The 22,843-nt window shown below is 40.2% G+C and overlaps 2 protein-coding genes across 2 annotated transcripts in view; one reads left to right on the top strand and one right to left on the bottom strand.

Annotated features, from left to right (window-relative positions):
• Positions 1 to 1,795, bottom strand: part of LOC139220744 (band 4.1-like protein 3) — a 17,624-nt gene extending 15,829 nt beyond the window's left edge. The window contains exons 1-6 of the mRNA XM_070852573.1: positions 1,709 to 1,795; positions 1,448 to 1,627; positions 916 to 1,020; positions 745 to 787; positions 490 to 565; positions 257 to 378 (exon numbers count right to left, since the gene is read on the bottom strand). Coding sequence (XP_070708674.1) covers positions 257 to 378; positions 490 to 565; positions 745 to 787; positions 916 to 1,020; positions 1,448 to 1,627; positions 1,709 to 1,795 — 613 coding nt within the window. The remainder of the gene's footprint in view (positions 1 to 256; positions 379 to 489; positions 566 to 744; positions 788 to 915; positions 1,021 to 1,447; positions 1,628 to 1,708) is intronic.
• A 7,669-nt stretch (positions 1,796 to 9,464) lies between these two features.
• Positions 9,465 to 22,843, top strand: part of LOC139221206 (piezo-type mechanosensitive ion channel component 2-like) — a 47,981-nt gene continuing 34,602 nt past the window's right edge. Inside the window, 4 exon segments of the mRNA XM_070853123.1 lie at positions 9,465 to 9,476; positions 11,413 to 11,499; positions 22,034 to 22,141; positions 22,432 to 22,474. Of these exon segments, the coding sequence (XP_070709224.1) occupies positions 22,054 to 22,141; positions 22,432 to 22,474 (131 nt within the window). The 5' untranslated portion in view covers positions 9,465 to 9,476; positions 11,413 to 11,499; positions 22,034 to 22,053.

Genomic DNA, 22,843 nt, shown 5'->3' with positions numbered 1-22,843 from the left:
AGAGAAGTGTACAGCAAGAGACAGTGGGGTATATCAGAGAAAGGTACAGCAGAGTATAGTGGGGTATATCAGAAGGGTACGGTGAGGGATAGCGGGGTATATCAGAAGGGTACAGTGGGGGATAGCGGGGTATATCAGAAGGGTACAGTGGGAGATAGCGGGGTATATCAAAAGGGTACGGTGGTGTATAGCGGGGTATATCAGAAGGGTACAGTGGGGTATAGTGGAGGATTAGTGCAGTACATAAGTACATTACCGGGGTCGAAGTCTCCGAGCTCTGATTGAACAGTGTAGGAGCCGAGGACGGTGTGAGTTGCGAATGAACATGGAAGACGACCAGAAATTATATCCTGTCTGAGCTGGAGACACAGGAAGTACCTAAAGACAGAGAGGAGGTCAGACAGTAGGACAACACCTTTCTCAGGTGAACAAACAGGTGAAAACATGTGTGACAGTGTTGACATTTGATTGACAGGTGAGGGGACCTACCTGGTGATGTCCTCAGAGAGCTGGGCGGGGTCAGGTGGGTAAAACTTGACGTTAAAGGAGAAGTTCCAGGGAACACCTGAGAGACAGAGAGGAGGGAATAATTTACACAGTTAGTATAAACCAGCTAGTCTAAACCTGTTAACCACTTAACCCGTTGGTTTATATTCTGCTGAACCAGAATCAACTGTCCAAAACTGACCAATCAGGTCAGGTCATCCCCCCCCTCCAGGCAGAGATGGGGGCCAACTTACTGACCTCTGACCTGCTTCTTCATTTCCTTCACCGGATCCAACCAGTTCTACAAGAGAAAGACAGGTAGACAGACAGGTAAACAGACAGGTAGACAGAAACATAAACAGACTGACAGGTAAACAGACAGGTGAACAGACAGACAGGTAGACAGATAGGTAAGCAGACAGACAGTACCTTGTTATTATCGGCGTCTCTGAAGGTCAGGCCGAAGTAGTCTCTCTCCAGCAGGTTAACGTGTTCACAAACCTTCTCAAAGAGCTGCAGCCCACGTGCTCGTTTCTACACGTATAACAGAACACGCCTCATGTAGAACATCGGCACAAACATGTGTTCACGTGTATGTCAGAGAACACGCCTCACGTAGAACATCGGCACAAACATGTGTTCACGTGTATGTCAGAGAACACGCCTCATGTAGAACATCGGCACAAACATGTGTTCACGTGTATGTCAGAGAACACGCCTCATGTAGAACATCGGCACAAACGTGTTCACGTGTATGTCAGAGAACACGCCTCATGTAGAACATCGGCACAAACATGTGTTCACGTGTATCGGGTTAGGGTTAACAAGCTAACACTAACAGGCTTTCATTGTGAAACAAGAAGTCACCTTTAACTCATCTCAGCACTTTGATCAATGATGCTGGTGTGAATTAGTTTACACCTCCATCACCTGTCTCCACTGCCCCCCCCACCTGTCTCACCTCCACAGTGCAGGTGAACAGTGAGCCGTCCAATAGTGTCACCTTGGCCTGCATCGTCCTGAAGCTCAACGGGTTTCTGGCTGGAGAGCGAGCGATCCGACTGCTCGATGACAAGTGACTCGTCGAGTCCTCAGCCAATGAGCTGTGAGCTTGGCTCTGTGACGGCAGGCCCTCCCCCCCCTGAGGAGGCAGGAAGTGATGAACAATGCTCAGGAACTAATACTCAACAATCTGTTGATTAATTGTTTGTGTGTTTCTCACCTGTTTAGGTGTGGAGTGGGCAGCAGCCTCAGGGAAAGACACTTCCTTCGGATGAGCGTCCTGAGGCTCACCTGGCTCTGTTGTCATGGTGATTCACCTGAGTGACAACACAGTTAATGGTGGTCCTGTACTTGTAGTCCTGTACCTGAACATCTGTAACTGTAGTTCTGTATCTGTAGTCATTTTCCCATTGTGGGACTAATAAAAGAATATCTTATCTTATGTACTTGTAGTTCTGTACCTGTAGTCATGTACCTGTTCATCAATCAATCAATCTTTATTTATATGGCGCCAATTCACAACAAACATTGTCTGAGACACTTTCCATAATGAGCAGGTCAGACGAAACTCTTTAATTAAGAAAGACTCAACGATTCAATAATTCAAAGTCAAGACTCCCCATAGGAGCAGCATCAGGTATTAGGCAACAGTGGCAGGAAAAACTCCCCTTTAAGAAGAAAGAGGTTGGGGTACAGAACAAACAACCAAAATACTAACGGCAACTATAGCGCTGACAAAACAAATATGACTGATACTGATCAATATGGTACCAGTAAAAACACGACAACAGGACTAATATCAGTAAAAATTGTCAGTGGCTGACGATCCGCAGCAGGAGAACCAGGACCAGGATCCACATCTGTGCCTGTGGTCCTGTACCTGTACCTAATTATGTACCTATACAGAATTGTGGTATTGTTGTTGTATGTTATTATTATTATTATTATTATTATTATTATTATTATATAATACAGCTCCTCACTCTGAATGTACATGTTGTTATATATTATTAGTAGTAGTAGTGGTATTTTTTGTATCATTATTAGTAGTAGTGGTATTATTTGTATCATTATTATTATTATCATTATTATTACTTTTGTGTTTGAAGTTTATTCTTATTCTTTTGGAGCTGTGTGTAACAAAAAGCAATTTCCCCCTGGGGATTATTAAAGTAATTCTGATTCTGATTATACACATGTACCAGCAGTCCTGTACCTGTGGTCCTGTACCTGTACATCTGTAGCTGTAGTCCAGAACCTGTAGTCATGTACCTGTAGTCCTGTAACTGTAGTCCTCTACCTGTACATCTGCACCTGTACATCTGTACCTGAGGCCCTGTACCTGTAGTTCTGTACCTGTATCTCTGTATCTGTACATCAATACCTGTAGATGTAGAAAATAAATCAGGTGATTTGTTTTCTTCTCTAATGAATAAATGCCGTGGAAATCATGCTCGACAGTTAACACGTCACCGTTTACGGTCTGTGGTTGACTCTCACAGCTCTCATCACATCATTCAGTCGGTAAGTCAAACCAAAAGACACACTGATTTATAACAACAGGAGAAATTCTAATTATATCATACTATATTACATCATTTCCTGTTTCATTGTATAAAGCAGCAGAGCTCCACTGATGCTCCACAATAAGACAAATCAGATCTCAGGATGTAATCTGACCCTCGAGTCTCTGCTTTACTGTCACTGTCTGATGATGTCATCACCATGAGCCCGTGGTTAACATCTGTGACCTCTCCAGCTGTCAGGTGGAGGGTTAGCATGGTAACGGGTGAGGGGGGGGGATTAGGGTTGAGAGACAATCTAATGTAATCTGGTTCAAACAGATGAGGATGATGTTGGGGGGGGGCATAAAGACAGCACATTACTACTATGTGTTGTTATTGTGGTTTTATCATTCGAACACGTGCTGGAGGATTTACTTTGATTTCTATGAGCTTCACAGTTTAATGTTGTTACTGCAGAATGTATTTATCATATATAATACTACTATTATTAGTATTAATATCTTTATTATTTCAACTTCAAGCAAGTTCCACTGAATGAGTTTAAGGCTCTGGTGAAATCACTGCAGTCCACCTGGTCTGTGAGCGTTAACGTGTTCATCTCATCTGTTTACTGTCTTGAACTGCCCGGGTGGCCACGGCTCCCTGTGAATGATCTGTGATCTCAGTGGGACTAACGTGGTTAGATAAAGGTCTGATCATGATAGAAACATCACGTGTCACAGCATGTCACTAGTTTTACATCCAGGAGTCTTCATGCTGAATAAGGTTGCTATGAGGTTCATTTAAATGATTAAAGCGCTGTAGACATGAAGCCTGGGAAGATTCAAAGTTTAGCAGAAACATCCAGTCTTATGTAAATATGAATTCTCACGGCCGAACTGAGGATGATTAAATATAGAAACATTAAATATGTGAGGAGAAATATTAAATAGAGAAAGAGGAAACATCCTGTTGTGTGTCTGAATGTGGAAATAAATCTGTTTTACCGGCTCACTGACGGATGCGGAGTTTTTCTGCGTCTTTGTCGTCCTGCAGCAGGAAACACCCCAACACACCAACACACACACACACACACACACACACACACACCAGCAGCAGCAGCAGCAGCAGCACAGTAACACACACACGCTGAGCTGCAGAGTGGTGACGCAGAGTGATGCGTCTCTGATCACCGTTAACTAACTGATCAGTGATCGATGGCTGATCGATAACCTCCCCCTCTCCATCTGCAGATCTGTACCTGTCCTCGTGCAGGACGCTGCCCTCTTCCTCCCGGTGACGGACGGTTTTTTTACTACGTCATCTCTCCTTACTACGCGTGCACGGCGGCGGAGCGATGACGTCACGACGCACGGCGCAAAGACAGCTGTTTTTATGACCAACGTCACGACGTTTCCTTCCCGGCGCTACCTGAACCCACCATCAGCCTCATCATCATCTAGAGTCTCTGATTGGATGGATGGCTGATGACGTAGACAAAGGTTTATAATTTGGATGTTAATCAATAAAGTTTCTCTGAATGTGATCAGCTGTAAATGTGAGAAACATCTAGAAGCCTCTTTGCAGGCGGACATCACATGACCACCACGTGATGTTTTATATGTAAATATTTTATCTGCATGTGTGATCAAAACAATCAATAGAATAATAATTCAACTGTGATCATCTGAACCCAAACACAAGGAGAGTGTGTGTGTGTGTGTGTATGTGTGTGTGTGTGTGTGTGTGTGTGTGTGTGTGTGTGTGTGTGTGTGTGTGTGTGTGTGTGTGTGTGTGTGTGTGTGTGTGTGTGACTCACCAGTAGGTTGGAGACAAGATGTGATTGATCCAGAGGAGGAAGAGGCGTCATGTTAATCTGATTTACATGAAGATTTATTTAATATAATGCATGAAATAAAAAAAACACTTTCTGTTTGTGAGTCGCAGCTGATTCCTATAATCAAGATCTTCAAAATAAAAGTTCGTTTCACTTCCTTCATGTTTCATTAATTTATTAACGTCTGTTTTCTCAGTTCATTTATTCCTGTATACTCTGTGTACTCTGAGTACTCTGTGTACTCTGAGTACTCTGTGTACTCTGGGTACACGTATACTCTGAGTACTCTGTGTACTCTGGGTACACGTATACTCTGAGTACTCTGTGTACTCTGAGTACTCTGTGCACTCTGGGTACACGTATACTCTGAGTACTCTGGGTACACCGTATACTCTGAGTACTCTGTGTACTCTGAGTACTCTGTGCACTCTGGGTACACGTATACTCTGAGTACTCTGGGTACACCGTATACTCTGAGTACTCTGTGTACTCTGAGTACTCTGTGCACTCTGGGTACACGTATACTCTGTGTACTCTGGGTACACCGTATACTCTGAGTACTCTGTGTACTCTGGGTACACCGTATACTCTGAGTACTCTGGGTACACCGTATACTCTGAGTACTCTGTATACTCTGAGTACTCTGTGTACTCTGGGTACACCGTATACTCTGTGTACTCTGGGTACACCGTATACTCTGAGTACTCTGGGTACACCGTATACTCTGCGTACTGCGGTGTAACCCTAACCCTACCTGTGGTGCTCTTTCTGTGCCCTGTGATTGGCTGGTGGGCTGCCCAGCATGAGCTGTGATTGGCTACAGGATGAGAGTTCTCCATAATGGATGAATGTCATTGGTCTCCTTGTCTCTGACCTCACAGGAGGAGAAATCACACGCAGAAAAACCTCCAAAATAATAAAGTCTCTTATCATAATAATAAAAACAAACACATGGACTCATAGTGAATTATTAACGTTAATCATTATTCCGTTGGAAGGAAGGCCACAGTGACCGACTTCATCTGATCTCATCCTCATTTATTTGATGGTGTTTTATTATATTTTACTTTATGTTCTGCATGTGGGTTCTCCTGTGCCATAACTGGACTCAGCAGACACTGTAACTGTTCCAGGATCAGAGGAGCACAAAAATAGCTCATGAGTAAAATTCTCACAGTGACCCTTTAGGGCCTCCGTAGTGTTTGTGTCTGCAGGATTCACACAGATATCATGTATTGTCCTTTAAATGTTGTTACAAACCTTCATTTAAATATCAGGAAAAACCACAGAGATGATTAAAGGGAGACAGACGATGATGATGGTGTCCTTTAACTCCCACATTAAACAGATTTCTAGAACTGCCTTTTTCCATCTACTAATGTTGTTAAAACCAGGTCCATCCTGTCTGGAGATGATGCAGAAACACTAGTCCACACATGAGTCACTTCCAGGTTGGATTATTTCTGTTCCTTATTATCAGGCTGCTCCAATAAGTCCTTAAAGACTCTCCAGCTGGTCCAGAACGCTGCTGCTCCTGTTCTGACCAGAACTAAGAGAAGAGACCATCTTTCTCCTGTACTGGCTTCTCTTCATTGGCTTCCAGTCAAATCTAGAATAGAGTTTAAAATCCTTCTCCTCACCTCCAAAGCTCTTAATGTTCAGGCTCCATCATCTCTTAAAGAGCTCATAGTACCGTACTACCCCACTAGAGCACTGTGCTCCCAGACTGCAGGTCTACTGGTGGTTCCTAAAGTCCTCTAAAGTAGTGATGGAGCCAGAGCTTTCAGCTATCAGGCTCCTCTCCTGTGAAACCTCCTTCCAGTCTGGGTTCAGGGGGGCAGACACCCTCTCTACATTTAAGAGTGGACTAAAAACCTTCCTTAGTGATGAAGCCTATAGTTCAGGACTGGATCAGGTCTTGGACCAGCCCCTAGTTATGCTGCTATAGGCTCAGACTGCCGGGGGACTCCCATGATGCACTGGGCTCCTCTCTCCTCCTCTTCCTCTCCATCCTGATGCTTCATGTCTCTTTAATGTCTGTTACTAACTTGCTATCTTCCCCGGTGCCTTTCTGTGCTTTTCTCATCTCTCCTGTGGATCCTGGTCCTGGTTCTCCTGCTGTGGTTCTGTGGTTCCTGTGGATCCTGGTCCTGGTTCTCCTGCTGTGGTTCCTGTGGATCCTGGTCCTGGTTATCTGGTTCCTGTGGATGCTGGTCCTGGTCCTGTTTCTCCTGCTGTGGTTCTCTGGTCTCTGTGGATCCTGGTCCTGGTTCTCCTGCTGTGGTTCTCAGGTTCTTGTGGATCCTGGTCCTGGTCCTGGTTCTCCTGCTGTGGTTCTCTGGTCCCTGTGGATCCTGGTCCTGGGTCTCCTGCTGTGGTTCTCTGGTTCCTGTGGATCCTGGTCCTGGTTCTCCTGCTGTGGTTCTCAGGTTCTTGTGGATCCTTGTCCTGGTTCTCAGGTCCCTGTGGATCCTAGTCCTGGTTCTCCTGCTGTTGATCGTCAGCCACCTTTTTACTGATATCAGTCCTGTTATTATTATTCACTTATTAACTGTTGTCATGTTTTTACCTGCTACCATATTGATCAGTATCAGTCACATTGATCAGTACTGTAGTTATTGTTAGTATTTTGGTTGTTGTGCACCCCCCCTCTTTCTCTCCACCCAACATGGACCCCACCCCCATCCTAGCCTGGTTCTGTTTGAGGTTTCTTCCCGTTAAAGGGGAGTTCCTCCTCCACTGGGTCCTAATCTAATCTCTGAGCTGCTCTGTGGGGATTCTTGAATCCTTCCTGTTGAATTCTTGAATCTTTGGTCTCTGAATGAAAGAGTTTGTTCTGAGCTGCTCTTTATGGAAACAGTCTGAGAGAACGCTGCTGTGAACTGGAGCTGGAGAGAGAAACACTGACTGATTGATTGATTGATTGAGAAAGGTTGATTGATGATGATATGGTCTGAATGGTCCCTTCTAGTCATTTTGACCACTCAAAGCACTTTTCCATCCTCATTCATTCCTGAGGATCCTATGGAGGAGGACTACTTTCACCTTATTGATGGAGCCACAGCCGCCCATGATGGTGGTGATGATGGAGGACACATCAGATGATATGGAGCAGCAACATCACATCAACTACACACTAAGCGAGCCGACATGGTGATGAGGATGGTGTGTTTTACCTGTGCAGACGTCACAGTGATGAAGATCAAACGTCTTTGAAATGGTTCCGGGTGTTATTCCTCTCCGTCTCTCTGTTGTTTGTGGATTAGTGATCTTTACTCAGACACATCAGGCACCGCCCACATAGATTAACCCCCCTCCCCCATCACAGCTGTCAATCACAGGCCAGAGACGGGGTTTACAGCAGTTTAGACTCTGTCAGTCATGATGGGCTGCAGAGGATTGTGGGATTTGTAGTGTTTAGATCACAAGAGAGGCGATTCAGACAGCATGAAGATCGCAGGATAAGGTGAAACCTTCACCAAGCTCATCTTCAGTTTATCATTCAGGATCTGGTGTGGATCAGGATCTGGTGTGGATCGGTATCTGGTCTGAATCAGGACCTGGTGTGGATCTCATCTGGTCCGGAAGCTATTTGAAGCAGAAAACTACTGTCCTACTGTAAACTGTACTATCTATGAAGCTTCTCATGGGATATGGAACAATGTTAGAGTCTGACCTGGTCTGACCTAACGACTACTAACCTAACTAAGGCGTGAACTGTTAATCCACAGTGGTTAGCAGTGAAACGGTTCATGACGGGTTACAGACGGTGAATCCAAACTGATCAGATCATTGATTAGATAGTTATTCCCTTAAACGCCCATTTAAACCACCTTCACTGAATCATCATTAATGGATGAATTCATTAGATGAAGGTTAATGAATCACATTTGAAGGTCCAAGCCAAAAGTCTGTGAATAGTCCTGTCCACATACTTTTGGCCAGTTACTCCAGATGAACTCATTGATAAAAAGTTCATCTCAGTGGGGTTTTTCTCCATTTCCCATTTGAAGTGATTGACAGCTCAGCGCGCCCTCTGATTGGCCGAGGCAGCTGCCAATGAGCGAGGGGGCGGGGCCCGACAGAGCTGAGTGTTTTTCAGACTGAAGAGAAGAAAGAAGGAGAAGAAGAAGGAGGAGAAGAAGGAGAAGGAGTAGGAGAAGAAGATCCCATTTGTTTTTGCTGGGAGAGACACGAAAGGAGAAGAGGAAGAAGAGGAAGAGGAGGAGAAAAGGAAGGAAAAGACGCTGAAAGAAGCTTTAGTTTGTTTCTTTTTCTTTTTCTCCAAATTTAACTTCTACCGGAGAGGAGACAGACAGGAGGACAGACAGGAGGACAGAGACACTCAGCGTCTGTTTGTCTTTTTGCCTGTCTCTCTTTCTGTCTGTCTGTCTGTCTGTCTGTCTGTGTGTGTGTGGGTGTCCCGGAACGCGGAGGATGGTACCGGGGTGTGTCGCCGCTCTCAGCCGTACCCGCGGCTCCTCTGGCGGGCACTCAGACCCGGACCCGGACCCGGAGCTGTAAACCCGGGTTTAAGCGGAGGGTTCGGACCAAAGCGGATCGAGTGGGGCTCGGGTTCAGGATGTCCTCGGAGCTGGCTGTAGGTGTGGTGCTCAGGGTTCTGCTGCCCCTGAGTTTGACTGCAGGTAAGATCACATTTTTCTTCTCTAAGTTGCTTCTGTGGCTCTTTCATTCAGAGACCAAAGATTCAGGAATTCAACAGGAAGGATTCAAGAATCCCCACAGAGCAGCTCAGAGATTAGATTAGGACACAGTGGAGGAAGAACTCCCCTTTAACGGGAGGAAGAACTCCCCTTTAACGGGGGAACTCCTCTTTAACGGGAAGAACTCCTCTTTAACGGGAGAACTCCTCTAACGGGAGAACTCCTCCTTAACGGGAGAACTCCCCTTTAACGGGAGAACTCCCCTTTAACGGGAGGAACTCCCCTTTAACGGGAGAGCTCCTCTGTAATGGGAGAACTCCTCTTTAACGGGAAGAACTCCTCTTTAACGGGAGAACTCCTCTTTAACGGGAGAGCTGCCCTTTAACGGGGAGAACTTCCCTTTAACGGGAGAACTCCCTTTTAACGGGAGAACTCCCTTTTAACAGGAGAACTCCTCTTTAACGGGAGGAACTCCCCTTTAACGGGGAGAACTTCCCTTTAACGGGAGAACTCCCCTTTAACAGGAAGAAACCTGGAACAGACCCAGGCTCAGATGGGGGGGCTTTCTGTCGGGGTCCATGTTGGGTGGAGGTTGGAAAGAGAGAGAGAAAGAGAGAGAGACAGCCATCCAGAGACAGAGACAGACAGCCATCCAGAGAGAGAGAGAGACAGCCATCCAGAGAGAGAGACAGCCATCCAGAGAGAGAGAGACAGCCATCCAGAGAGAGAGACAGACAGCCATCCAGAGAGAGAGAGAGACAGCCATCCAGAGAGAGAGAGAGACAGCCATCCAGAGAGAGAGAGAGACAGCCATCCAGAGAGAGAGAGAGACAGCCATCCAGAGAGAGAGAGACAGCCATCTAGAGAGAGAGAAACGGGTCTCTGTCTTACCCTCCCAGCTGTCTGTCCAACTGAAGGATATGTGTGTGTGTGTGTAACTGTGTGTGTGTAACTGTGTGTGTGTGTGTGTGTGTAACTGTGTGTGTGTAACTGTGTGTGTGTGTGTGTAACTGTGTGTGTAACTGTATGTGAAACTGTGTGTGTGTGTGTGTAACTGTGTGTGTGTAACTGTGTGTGTGTGTGTGTAACTGTGTGTGTAACTGTATGTGAAACTGTGTGTGTGTGTGTGTGTGTGTGTGTGTGAAACTGTGTGTGTGTGTAACTGTGTGTGTGTGTGTGTGTGTGTGTGTGTGTGAAACTGTGTGTGTGTGTAACTGTGTGTGTGTGTAACTGTGTGTGTGTAACAGTGTGTGTGTGTGTGTGTGTAACTGTGTGTGTGTGTGTGTGTGTGTGTGTGTAACTGTGTGTGTGTGTGTGTGTGTAACTGTGTGTGTTTTCAGTGTAAATGTGCTTTAATTCCAGTTTCTAGGTAGACCTAACCTTCACTTTAAAAGTGCTGCTTTACATTCCAGAGGGAGGAGGAGTGGAGGTGGCTGTGTATGTGTATGTGTGTGTGTGTGTGTGTGTGTGTGTGTGTGTGTGTGTGTGTTGACACACACACACACACACACACACACACAGCCAGATGTTGTTACCTTGGATAGTGGAACCAATATGTGTGTGTTTATGGGGGAGGGGAAGTTAAACAGGGGGGCACTCTTCCTGTCTGCCTTCAACACACACACACACACACACACACACATGTTCATCTGTACTGTGTATTCATGTATGTTTAGAGTCTGGTTAACGTGTATCCTTAAGGTGTGTGTGTACACGTGTTAACATGGATCAATACTGCAGTTGGGGCCGATCAATCGATACATTGTTAGATCTGATCAGACTATCGATCACTCACAACAGAAATCCGCCTCAGTTACTGTTTAATGATTATTTTTCAGGTTTGATCTCTTTGGAAGAATCTGACTGATCAATGTGTTGATCTATTTATTGATGAATGTATTGATTACTGTGTTCACAGCTTGTGTGTTACGGTATAATGGATTCTCTCTGGTCTACATCCTCCTGCTGCTGCTGCTGCCATTGCTGCCCGCCCCCCCCGCCACAGGTACCAATACTGATCAATACTAATCAATACTGCTGCTCGTGTGGGTGTGTGTGTGTGTGTCTGTGTGTGTGCGTGGGGGGGGGGGTCATCGCCCTTCCTGTTTAATTCAAAAGGTCAAATATAGTATAAGTACAAGTACATGTTGATAAGAGTATAAGTACATGAGGGAAGGGGGGTGTTAAATGGATGAAGCTGACTCGAAGGCCTTGTTCTCCCTACTCAGACATATCACTCAGCCTCCTCCTCCCTCCTCCCTTCCCTCCTCCCTCCTCCCTCCCTCCACACATGTACTCTACTGCTTACTGCTTTCACCCTTATATCAGGTTTTGCTACCAAAGTTAATATCCATCAGCAACTTTTCCCAGCTCCTCTTTCATTCCATCTTTGCTGGCTCCGTGTCCTTCTCCCAGTCACTCTCTTCATTTTCTCTTCCCTCTGTTGTTGAAATCTCTGCGTCCATTAGAAAACCCAAATCATCTCCCTACCAATTAGACCCCCTTCCAACTGTTTGTGTAAAAACCACTGTTCCCTCTCTTGCTCCACTCATAACGCACATAATCCATTCTTCCCTTACCACTGGAATTGTTCCCTCATCCCTCAAAACTGCTGCTATCACCCCAATACTTCAGAAACCCGGTGCAGATCCCAGTAACCTCAATAACCTCCGTCCCATTTCCAATCTTCCATTCCTTTCAAAAATTCTTGAAAAAACTGTCTCCTCTCAGCTCCACGCCCATCGATCCTGCAATAATCCTTCCGAACAATTCCAGTCTGGTTACCGCCCTCCTCACAGCACTGAAACTGCACTTCTAAAATTCACAAATGATCTCCTTCTGGCAGCTGATTCTGGTCTCCTATCCATCCTCATCCTGCTTGATCTGAGTTCGGCCTTCAACACCATCTCGCACACCAATCCTCCTGGACAGACTTCTTGCCATTGGAATAACACACACACCCCTTAACTGGTTCAAATCTTACCTCTCTGGCCTCACTCAGTTCATTCAACTCAAATCATTCACATTGCATCCGCTCCCAGTCACCACAGGTGCTATTCATTATCTACATTCTCCCCTTGGTTACATTGTCCATAAACACCACATCCATTTTCATTGCTACGCGGATGACACCCAGCTCTACATTTCCACCAAACCCAACTTCACCCTCCCTCCTTCCTCCCTCACTGACTGACACAACCTGGAAAACACTAAAACCAGTCTTAGTTGTTGCAGTGTACCGCCCTCCTGGTCCAGACTCTGAATTCTTAACTGAGTTCTCAGAGTTTCTATCAGATTTAGTCCTCAGTGCAGATAAAGTGATTCTAGTAGGTGACTTTAATATTCATGTGGATGATGATAATGATGGTCTGAGCTCTGCTTTCATCTCACTGTTGGACTCAGCTGGCTTCTCCCAGAGTGTAGATGAACCCACTCACTGTTTTTAACCACATTCACCTTGTTCTGGCTGATAGTGTAGAAACTGAACGGTTAACAGTTTTCCCCCAAAACTCTGTTCTGTCGGACCATCACCTGATAACTGCTGGTTTCTTCTTACTGGACTATGAACCATATGACAGAAAGGTCCTCACTAGATGCCTGTCTGAAAGTGCTGCTGCCAAACTTAAGGAGGTGATTCCTTCAGTACTTCAGCCAGTGCCATATCTCCATACAACAGAAGACCCCCATGCTAATCTTAGCCCCCCCAAATTGATTATCTGGTAGATAGTGTTTCAGGCTCCCTGCGAATGACACTTGACTCCATTGCCCCTCTAAGAAAGAAGATAATTAAAGAAAAGAGACGAGCTCCCTGGTATAACTCCCAGACACACAAAGTAAAGGACGTGGCGTGCCACCAAACTAGAGTCCTGCTTCATCTGGCAACAGTGTGAAAACCTCTAGAAAGGCCGTCTGTGATGCCAGAGCCTCCTACTACTCCTCACTGATAGAAGAGAATAAAAACAGCCCTAGATTTCTGTTCAGCACGTTAGCCAGGCTGACAAAGAGCCAGAACTCCACTGATCCTTGTGATCCTTTAGAGCTCAGTAGCAACGACTTCATGAGCTTCTTTAGGGATAAAATTCTGACTATTAGAGACTAAATCCATCACCTCCTGCCCTCAACAGGCTCTGATCCAACCTCAGACTCAGGAACCGTGGAAACGGCTGTTGGGCTTAATATGCATCTGGACTGTTTTTCTCCACTTCATCTTCCTGAACTGACTTCAATAATCTCCTCATCCAGACCGTCAGCTGGTCTCCTAGACCCCATTCCTACTGGGCTACTTAAGGAGGTCCTGCCCTTAATTAACATGTCCTTACTGGATCTGATCAATCAGTCTTTACTAACAGGCTACGTACCTCAGTCCTTCAAAGTAGCAGTAATTAAACCTCTCCTGAAAAAGCCCACTCTGGATTCAGGTGTATCAGCCAACTATAGACCTTTATCCAACCTTCTCTTTCTCTCAGAGATCCTGGAGAAAGCAGCACCCAACCAGCTGTGTGACTTTCTAAACTCTAATAGTCTATTAGAGGATCTTCAGTCAGGTTTTAGAGCGAACCATAGCACAGAGACACTGGTGAAGGTTACAGACCACCTCCTTGCGTCTTGAGATAAAGCTGTTATGAGTTGGTGCTATATACAGTGGGGCAAAAAAGTATTTAGTCAGCCACCAATTGTGCAAGTTCTCCCACATAAAAAGATGAGAGAGGTCTGTACTTTTCATCATAGGTACACTTCAACTATGAGAGACAGAATGGGGGGAAAGAATCCAGGAAATCACATTGTAGGATTTTTAATGAATTAATTGGTAAATTCCTCAGTAAAATAAGTATTTGGTCACCTACAAACAAGCAAGATTTCTGGCTCTCACAGACCTGTAACTTCTTCTTTAAGAGGCTCCTCTGTCTTCCACTCGTTACCTGTATTAATGGCACCTGTTTGAACTCGTTATCAGTATAAAAGACACCTGTCCACAACCTCAAACAGTCACACTCCAAACTCCACTATGGCCAAGACCAAAGAGCTGTCAAAGGACACCAGAAACAAAATTGTAGACCTGCACCAGGCTGGGAAGACTGAATCTGCAATAGGTAAGCAGCTTGGTGTGAAGAAATCAACTGTGGGAGCAATTATTAGAAAATGGAAGACATACAAGACCACTGATAATCTCACTCGATCTGGGGCTCCACGCAAGATCTCACCCCATGGGGTCAAAATGATCACAAGAACGGTGAGTAAAAGTCCCAGAACCACACGGGGGGATCTAGTGTCTGCAGAGAGCTGGGACCAAAGTAATAAAGGCTACCATCAGTAACACACTACGCCGCCAGGGACTCAAATCCTGCAGTGCCAGACGTGTCCCCCTGCTTAAGCCAGTACATGTCCAGGCCCGTCTGAAGTTTGCTAGAGAGCATTTGGATGATCCAGAAGAGGATTGGGAGAATGTCATATGGTCAGATGAAACCAAAATAGAACTTTTTGGTAAAAACTCAACTTGTCGTGTTTGGAGGAGAAAGAATGCTGAGTTGCATCCAAAGAACACCATACCTACTGTGAAGCATGGGGGTGGAAACATCATGCTTTGGGGCTGCTTTTCTGCAAAGGGACCAGGACAACTGATCCGTGTAAAGGAAAGAATGAATGGGGCCATGTATCGTGAGATTTTGAGTGAAAACCTCCTTCCATCAGCAAGGGCATTGAAGATGAAACGTGGCTGGGTCTTTCAGCATGACAATGATCCCAAACACACCGCCCGGGCAATGAAGGAGTGGCTTCGTAAGAAGCATTTCAAGGTCCTGGAGTGGCCTAGCCAGTCTCCAGATCTCAACCCCATAGAAAATCTTTGGAGGGAGTTGAAAGTCCGTGTTGCCCAGCAACAGCCCCAAAACATCACTGCTCTAGAGGAGATCTGCATGGAGGAATGGGCCAAAATACCAGCAACAGTGTGTGAAAACCTTGTGAAGACTTACAGAAAATGTTTGACCTCTGTCATTGCCAACAAAGGGTATATAACAAAGTATTGAGATGAACTTTTGTTATTGACCAAATACTTATTTTCCACCATAATTTGCAAATAAATTCTTTAAAAATCAGACAATGTGATTTTCTGGATTCTCTCATAGTTGAAGAGTACCTATGATGAAAATTACAGGCCTCTCTCATCTTTTTAAGTGGGAGAACTTGCACAATTGGTGGCTGACTAAATACTTTTTTGCCCCGCTGTAAATAAAGATTGATTGACTGACTGACTGCCTCCTTGAAATTAAGTTCTGATTCACCTCAAACTTCCTCAAATCAAACAGTGATAAAACAGAAATGTTATTAATTTGCACTAAATCCATCCTAACCAGATCTGACAGTTCTTCCTTATCCATAGACAACTCTTCCATCTCTCCCTCCCTCCCCAGGTCAAGAGTCTGGGTGTCATCCTCGACCGCACACTCTCTTTCACTTCACACGTTAACAACATAACCCGGTCAGCTTACTTCCATCTCTGCCCCTCCCTCACACCTCACACCACCGCCATACTAGTACACAGCCTCATCACTTCCCGCCTTGACTACTGTGACTCTCTTCTGTTTGGTCTTCCTCACAAAACCCTCCATAAAGTACAACTGGTTCAGACTTCAGCAGCTGGGGTCATCACAAGGACACCATCTATTCACCACACCTGTTCTGCAGCAGCTCCACTGGACCCCCATCACACACCGTATTCAGTACAAAATATTACTACTCACCTACAAAGCCATCCACTGCCTCGCCCCTCCCTACCTCTCTGACCTCCTCCACATCACCACACCTGCCCGCACACTCAGATCCTCCTCCTCCATCCATCTCACCGCCCCCCCCCTGCCCGCCTCACCACCATGGGGAACAGAGCATTCAGCCGCTCTGCTCTGGAATTCCCTCCCTCCTGATCTCCACAACCCTGATTCACTTTCGCTCTTCAAAACCAAAGTGAAAACCCACCTGTTCAAACTTCCACATTCTCTGTGACTCACTGCACTTTCCATTGTTTTTAATGTAGTTTTTATTTTCTGCCATTTTAATGTATTTTCTTGTTTTTACTGTAAGGCGTCCTTGAGTGCCTTGAAAGGCGCCTATAAATAAAAAGTATTATTATTATTACCAGGTGAGGTGAATGGGTGATAAAAAATAAAAAAGATAAAGCTTTATTGATCCCACAGTGGGGAAACGTCACAGGACATAAAGACATAAAGCACAAATAAACATAATATATACAGAAAAACCTTCTATACACTATAAGAAACATTATATACATTAAAGAAACATTATATACACTATAAGAAACATTATATACACTAAAGAAACATTATATACACTAAAGAAACAGTATATACACTAAAGAAACATTATATACACTAAAGAAACAGTATATACACTATAAGAAACATTATATACACTAAAGAAACATTATATACACTAAAGAAACAGTATATACACTAAAGAAACATTATATACACTATAAGAAACATTATATACACTAAAGAAACATTATATACACCAAAGAAACATTATATACACTATAAGAAACATTATATACACTATAAGAAACATTATATACACTAAAGAAACATTATATACACTATAAGAAACATTATGTACACCAAAGAAACATTATATACACTATAAGAAACATTATATACACTAAAGAAACATTATATACACTATAAGAAACATTATATACACTAAAGAAACATTATATACATTATAAGAAACATTATATACACTAAAGAAACATTATATACACTAAAGAAACAGTATACACACTATAAGAAACATTATGTACACCAAAGAAACATTATATACACTAAAGAAACATTATATACACCAAAGAATCAGTATATACACTAAAGAAACATTATATACACTATAAGAAACATTATATACACTAAAGAAACATTATATACACTATAAGAAACATTATATACACCAAAGAAACATTATATACACTAAAGAAACAGTATATACACTATAAGAAACATTATGTACACTATAAGAAACATTATATACATTAAAGAAACATTATATACACTATAAGAAACATTATATACACTAAAGAAACATTATATACACTAAAGAAACAGTATATACACTAAAGAAACATTATATACACTAAAGAAACAGTATATACACTATAAGAAACATTATATACACTAAAGAAACATTATATACACTAAAGAAACAGTATATACACTAAAGAAACATTATATACACTATAAGAAACATTATATACACTAAAGAAACATTATATACACCAAAGAAACATTATATACACTATAAGAAACATTATATACACTATAAGAAACATTATATACACTAAAGAAACATTATATACACTAAAGAAACATTATATACACCAAAGAAACATTATATACACTATAAGAAACATTATATACACTATAAGAAACATTATATACACTAAAGAAACATTATATACACTATAAGAAACATTATGTACACCAAAGAAACATTATATACACTATAAGAAACATTATATACACTAAAGAAACATTATATACACTATAAGAAACATTATATACACTAAAGAAACATTATATACATTATAAGAAACATTATATACACTAAAGAAACATTATATACACTAAAGAAACAGTATACACACTATAAGAAACATTATGTACACCAAAGAAACATTATATACACTAAAGAAACATTATATACACCAAAGAATCAGTATATACACTAAAGAAACATTATATACACTATAAGAAACATTATATACACTAAAGAAACATTATATACACTATAAGAAACATTATATACACCAAAGAAACATTATATACACTAAAGAAACAGTATATACACTATAAGAAACATTATGTACACTATAAGAAACATTATATACATTAAAGAAACATTATATACACTATAAGAAACATTATATACACTAAAGAAACATTATATACACTAAAGAAACAGTATATACACTAAAGAAACATTATATACACTAAAGAAACAGTATATACACTATAAGAAACATTATATACACTAAAGAAACATTATATACACTAAAGAAACAGTATATACACTAAAGAAACATTATATACACTATAAGAAACATTATATACACTAAAGAAACATTATATACACCAAAGAAACATTATATACACTATAAGAAACATTATATACACTATAAGAAACATTATATACACTAAAGAAACATTATATACACTATAAGAAACATTATGTACACCAAAGAAACATTATATACACTATAAGAAACATTATATACACTAAAGAAACATTATATACACTACAAGAAACATTATATACACTAAAGAAACATTATATACATTATAAGAAACATTATATACACTAAAGAAACATTATATACACTAAAGAAACAGTATACACACTATAAGAAACATTATGTACACCAAAGAAACATTATATACACTAAAGAAACATTATATACACCAAAGAATCAGTATATACACTAAAGAAACATTATATACACTATAAGAAACATTATATACACTAAAGAAACATTATATACACTACAAGAAACATTATATACACTAAAGAAACATTATATACATTATAAGAAACATTATATACACTAAAGAAACATTATATACACTAAAGAAACAGTATACACACTATAAGAAACATTATGTACACCAAAGAAACATTATATACACTAAAGAAACATTATATACACCAAAGAATCAGTATATACACTAAAGAAACATTATATACACTATAAGAAACATTATATACACTAAAGAAACATTATATACACTATAAGAAACATTATATACACTATAAGAAACATTATATACACTAAAGAAACAGTATATACACTATAAGAAACATTATGTACACTATAAGAAACATTATATACACCAAAGAAACATTATATACACTAAAGAAACATTATATACACCAAAGAAACATTATATACACTAAAGAAACAGTATATACACTAAAGAAACAGTATATACACTATAAGAAACATTATGTACACTATAAGAAACATTATATACACTAAAGAAACATTATATACACTAAAGAAACAGTATATACACTAAAGAAACATTATATACACTATAAGAAACATTATATACACTAAAGAAACATTATATACACCAAAGAAACATTATATACACTATAAGAAACATTATATACACTATAAGAAACATTATATATACTAAAGAAACATTATATACACTATAAGAAACATTATGTACACCAAAGAAACATTATATACACTATAAGAAACATTATATACACTAAAGAAACATTATATACACTACAAGAAACATTATATACACTAAAGAAACATTATATACATTATAAGAAACATTATATACACTAAAGAAACATTATATACACTAAAGAAACAGTATACACACTATAAGAAACATTATGTACACCAAAGAAACATTATATACACTAAAGAAACATTATATACACCAAAGAATCAGTATATACACTAAAGAAACATTATATACACTATAAGAAACATTATATACACTAAAGAAACATTATATACACTATAAGAAACATTATATACACCAAAGAAACATTATATACACTAAAGAAACAGTATATACACTATAAGAAACATTATGTACACTATAAGAAACATTATATACACCAAAGAAACATTATATACACTAAAGAAACATTATATACACCAAAGAAACATTATATACACTAAAGAAACAGTATATACACTAAAGAAACAGTATATACACTATAAGAAACATTATGTACACTATAAGAAACATTATATACACCAAAGAAACAGTATATACACTAAAGAAACATTGTATACACCAAAGAAACATTATATACACTATAAGAAACATTATGTACACCAAAGAAACATTATATACACTAAAGAAACATTATATACACTATACGAAACATTATATACACTAAAGAAACATTATATACACTATAAGAAACATTATATACACTAAAACATTAAATACACTAAAGAAACATTATATACACTGTAAGAAACATTATATACACTGTAAGAAACATTATATACACTATAAGAAACATTATATACACTAAAGAAACATTATATACATTATAAGAAAACATTAAATACACTAAAGAAACAGTATATACACTATACGAAACATTATATACACTAAAGAAACATTATATACACTATAAGAAACATTATATACACTAAAACATTAAATACACTAAAGAAACATTATATACACTGTAAGAAACATTATATACACTATAAGAAACATTATATACACTAAAGAAACATTATATACATTATAAGAAAACATTAAATACACTAAAGAAACATATACACTATAAGAAACATTAAATACACTAAAGAAACAGTATATACACTATAAGAAACATTAAATACACTAAAGAAACAGTATATACACTATAAGAAACATTAAATACACTAAAGAAACATTATATACACTAAAACATTAAATACACTAAAGAAACATTATATACACTGTAAGAAACATTATATACACTATAAGAAACATTATATACACTAAAGAAACATTATATACATTATAAGAAAACATTAAATACACTAAAGAAACATATACACTATAAGAAACATTAAATACACTAAAGAAACAGTATATACACTATAAGAAACATTAAATACACTAAAGAAACAGTATATACACTATAAGAAACATTAAATACACTAAAGAAACATTATGTACACTATAAGAAACATTATATACACTAAAGAAACATTATATACACTATAAGAAACATTATATACACTAAAGAAACATTATATACATTATAAGAAAACATTAAATACACTAAAGAAACATATACACTATAAGAAACATTAAATACACTAAAGAAACAGTATATACACTATAAGAAACATTAAATACACTAAAGAAACAGTATATACACTATAAGAAACATTAAATACACTAAAGAAACAGTATATACACTATAAGAAACATTAAATACACTAAAGAAACATTATGTACACTATAAGAAACATTATATACACTAAAGAAACATTATATACACTATAAGAAACATTATATACACTAAAGAAACATTATGTACACTATAAGAAACATTATATACACTAAAGAAACAGTATATACACTATAAGAAACATTAAATACACTATAAGAAACAGTATATACACTATAAGAAACATTAGATACACTAAAGAAACAGTATGTACACTATAAGAAACATTATATACACTAAAGAAACAGTATATACACTATAAGAAACATTTGTCCATGGATTGGTTGAGTAATAATAAAGTGCATTTTGTAGTGAGGTGATTGGGTGAGTTTCCTCTACTCGTGTCTCAGTTGTGTCTCCGTTGATTCACTTCCTGTATGAACTACCAACATAAGAGTTCTGTTCTGCTGAGCTCTGTTTCCTTTGCTGTGACTGAGGCCTGCAGGTGTGTCGGACAGCAGCATCTCACCTGGTCTGATGCCACGTCCTGTCTCTGCCAGTTTTTCAGAGTAAAGTTCTGCTGAAGCAGCGTTATCTTGGTCTCCTAGGTAACACATGTCGCTGTGTGATGGCGGTGTGTGTCTCCAGCTTCCTCTTCCTGTTACTGCAGTCCTTCTTCCAGCTGACCACGGCCACACTGCAGCCCGAGTCCAACTGTACGGTACACCTGTCCACCTGTCTGCTCACCTGTCTGTCTGACTACTGTCTGTTTACCTGTCTACTGTCTGTTTACCAGTCTGTCTGCTCACCTGTCTGTCTGTCCACCTGTCTGTCTGTAGAGGTAGAGCGCTGGTTTGATCCCTGAACACCAACCTGCTCCTGAAGTAGCTTCAGTGTGTGAAAGAACCTCAGATTCCTCCTGAAAGAATGAATGATGTGTGAATGACCAATTACCATTTGTTTACCTGTCTGTCTCTCTGTCACCTGTCTGTCTCTCTGTCTGCAGGTACGTTGTGGCAGAAAGCTCTCAGTCAGCTCGGCCTGGTGAGGTAAGAACGACCTCATTCTTTCACAGACAGACACTCTCCTCCTCCTGTGTGTGTGTGTGTGTGTGTGTGTGTGTAACAGTGTATCACTGTGTGTGTGTGTGTGTGTGTGTGTAACAGTGTATCACTGTGTGTGTGTGTGTGTGTGTGTGTGTGTGTGTGTGTGTGTGTAACAGTGTGTTACTATGTGTGTGTGTGTGTGTGTGTGTGTGTGTGTGTGTGTGAGACACAGTGTGTGTTACAGTGTGTGTGTGTGTGTGTGTGTGTGTGTGTGTGTAACAGTGTGTTACTGTGTGTGTGTGTGTGTGTGTGTGTGTTTGTAATGGCATGTGTTACAGTGTGTGTGTGAGTGTGTGTGTTACAGTGTGTGTG

The sequence above is a fragment of the Pempheris klunzingeri genome, chromosome 21 (assembly GCF_042242105.1).
Source record: "Pempheris klunzingeri isolate RE-2024b chromosome 21, fPemKlu1.hap1, whole genome shotgun sequence".
Taxonomy (NCBI): Eukaryota; Metazoa; Chordata; class Actinopteri; order Acropomatiformes; family Pempheridae; genus Pempheris; species Pempheris klunzingeri.
Note: the sequence above shows the minus strand (reverse complement) of the source record. Positions and strands in the feature narration are given on the sequence as shown.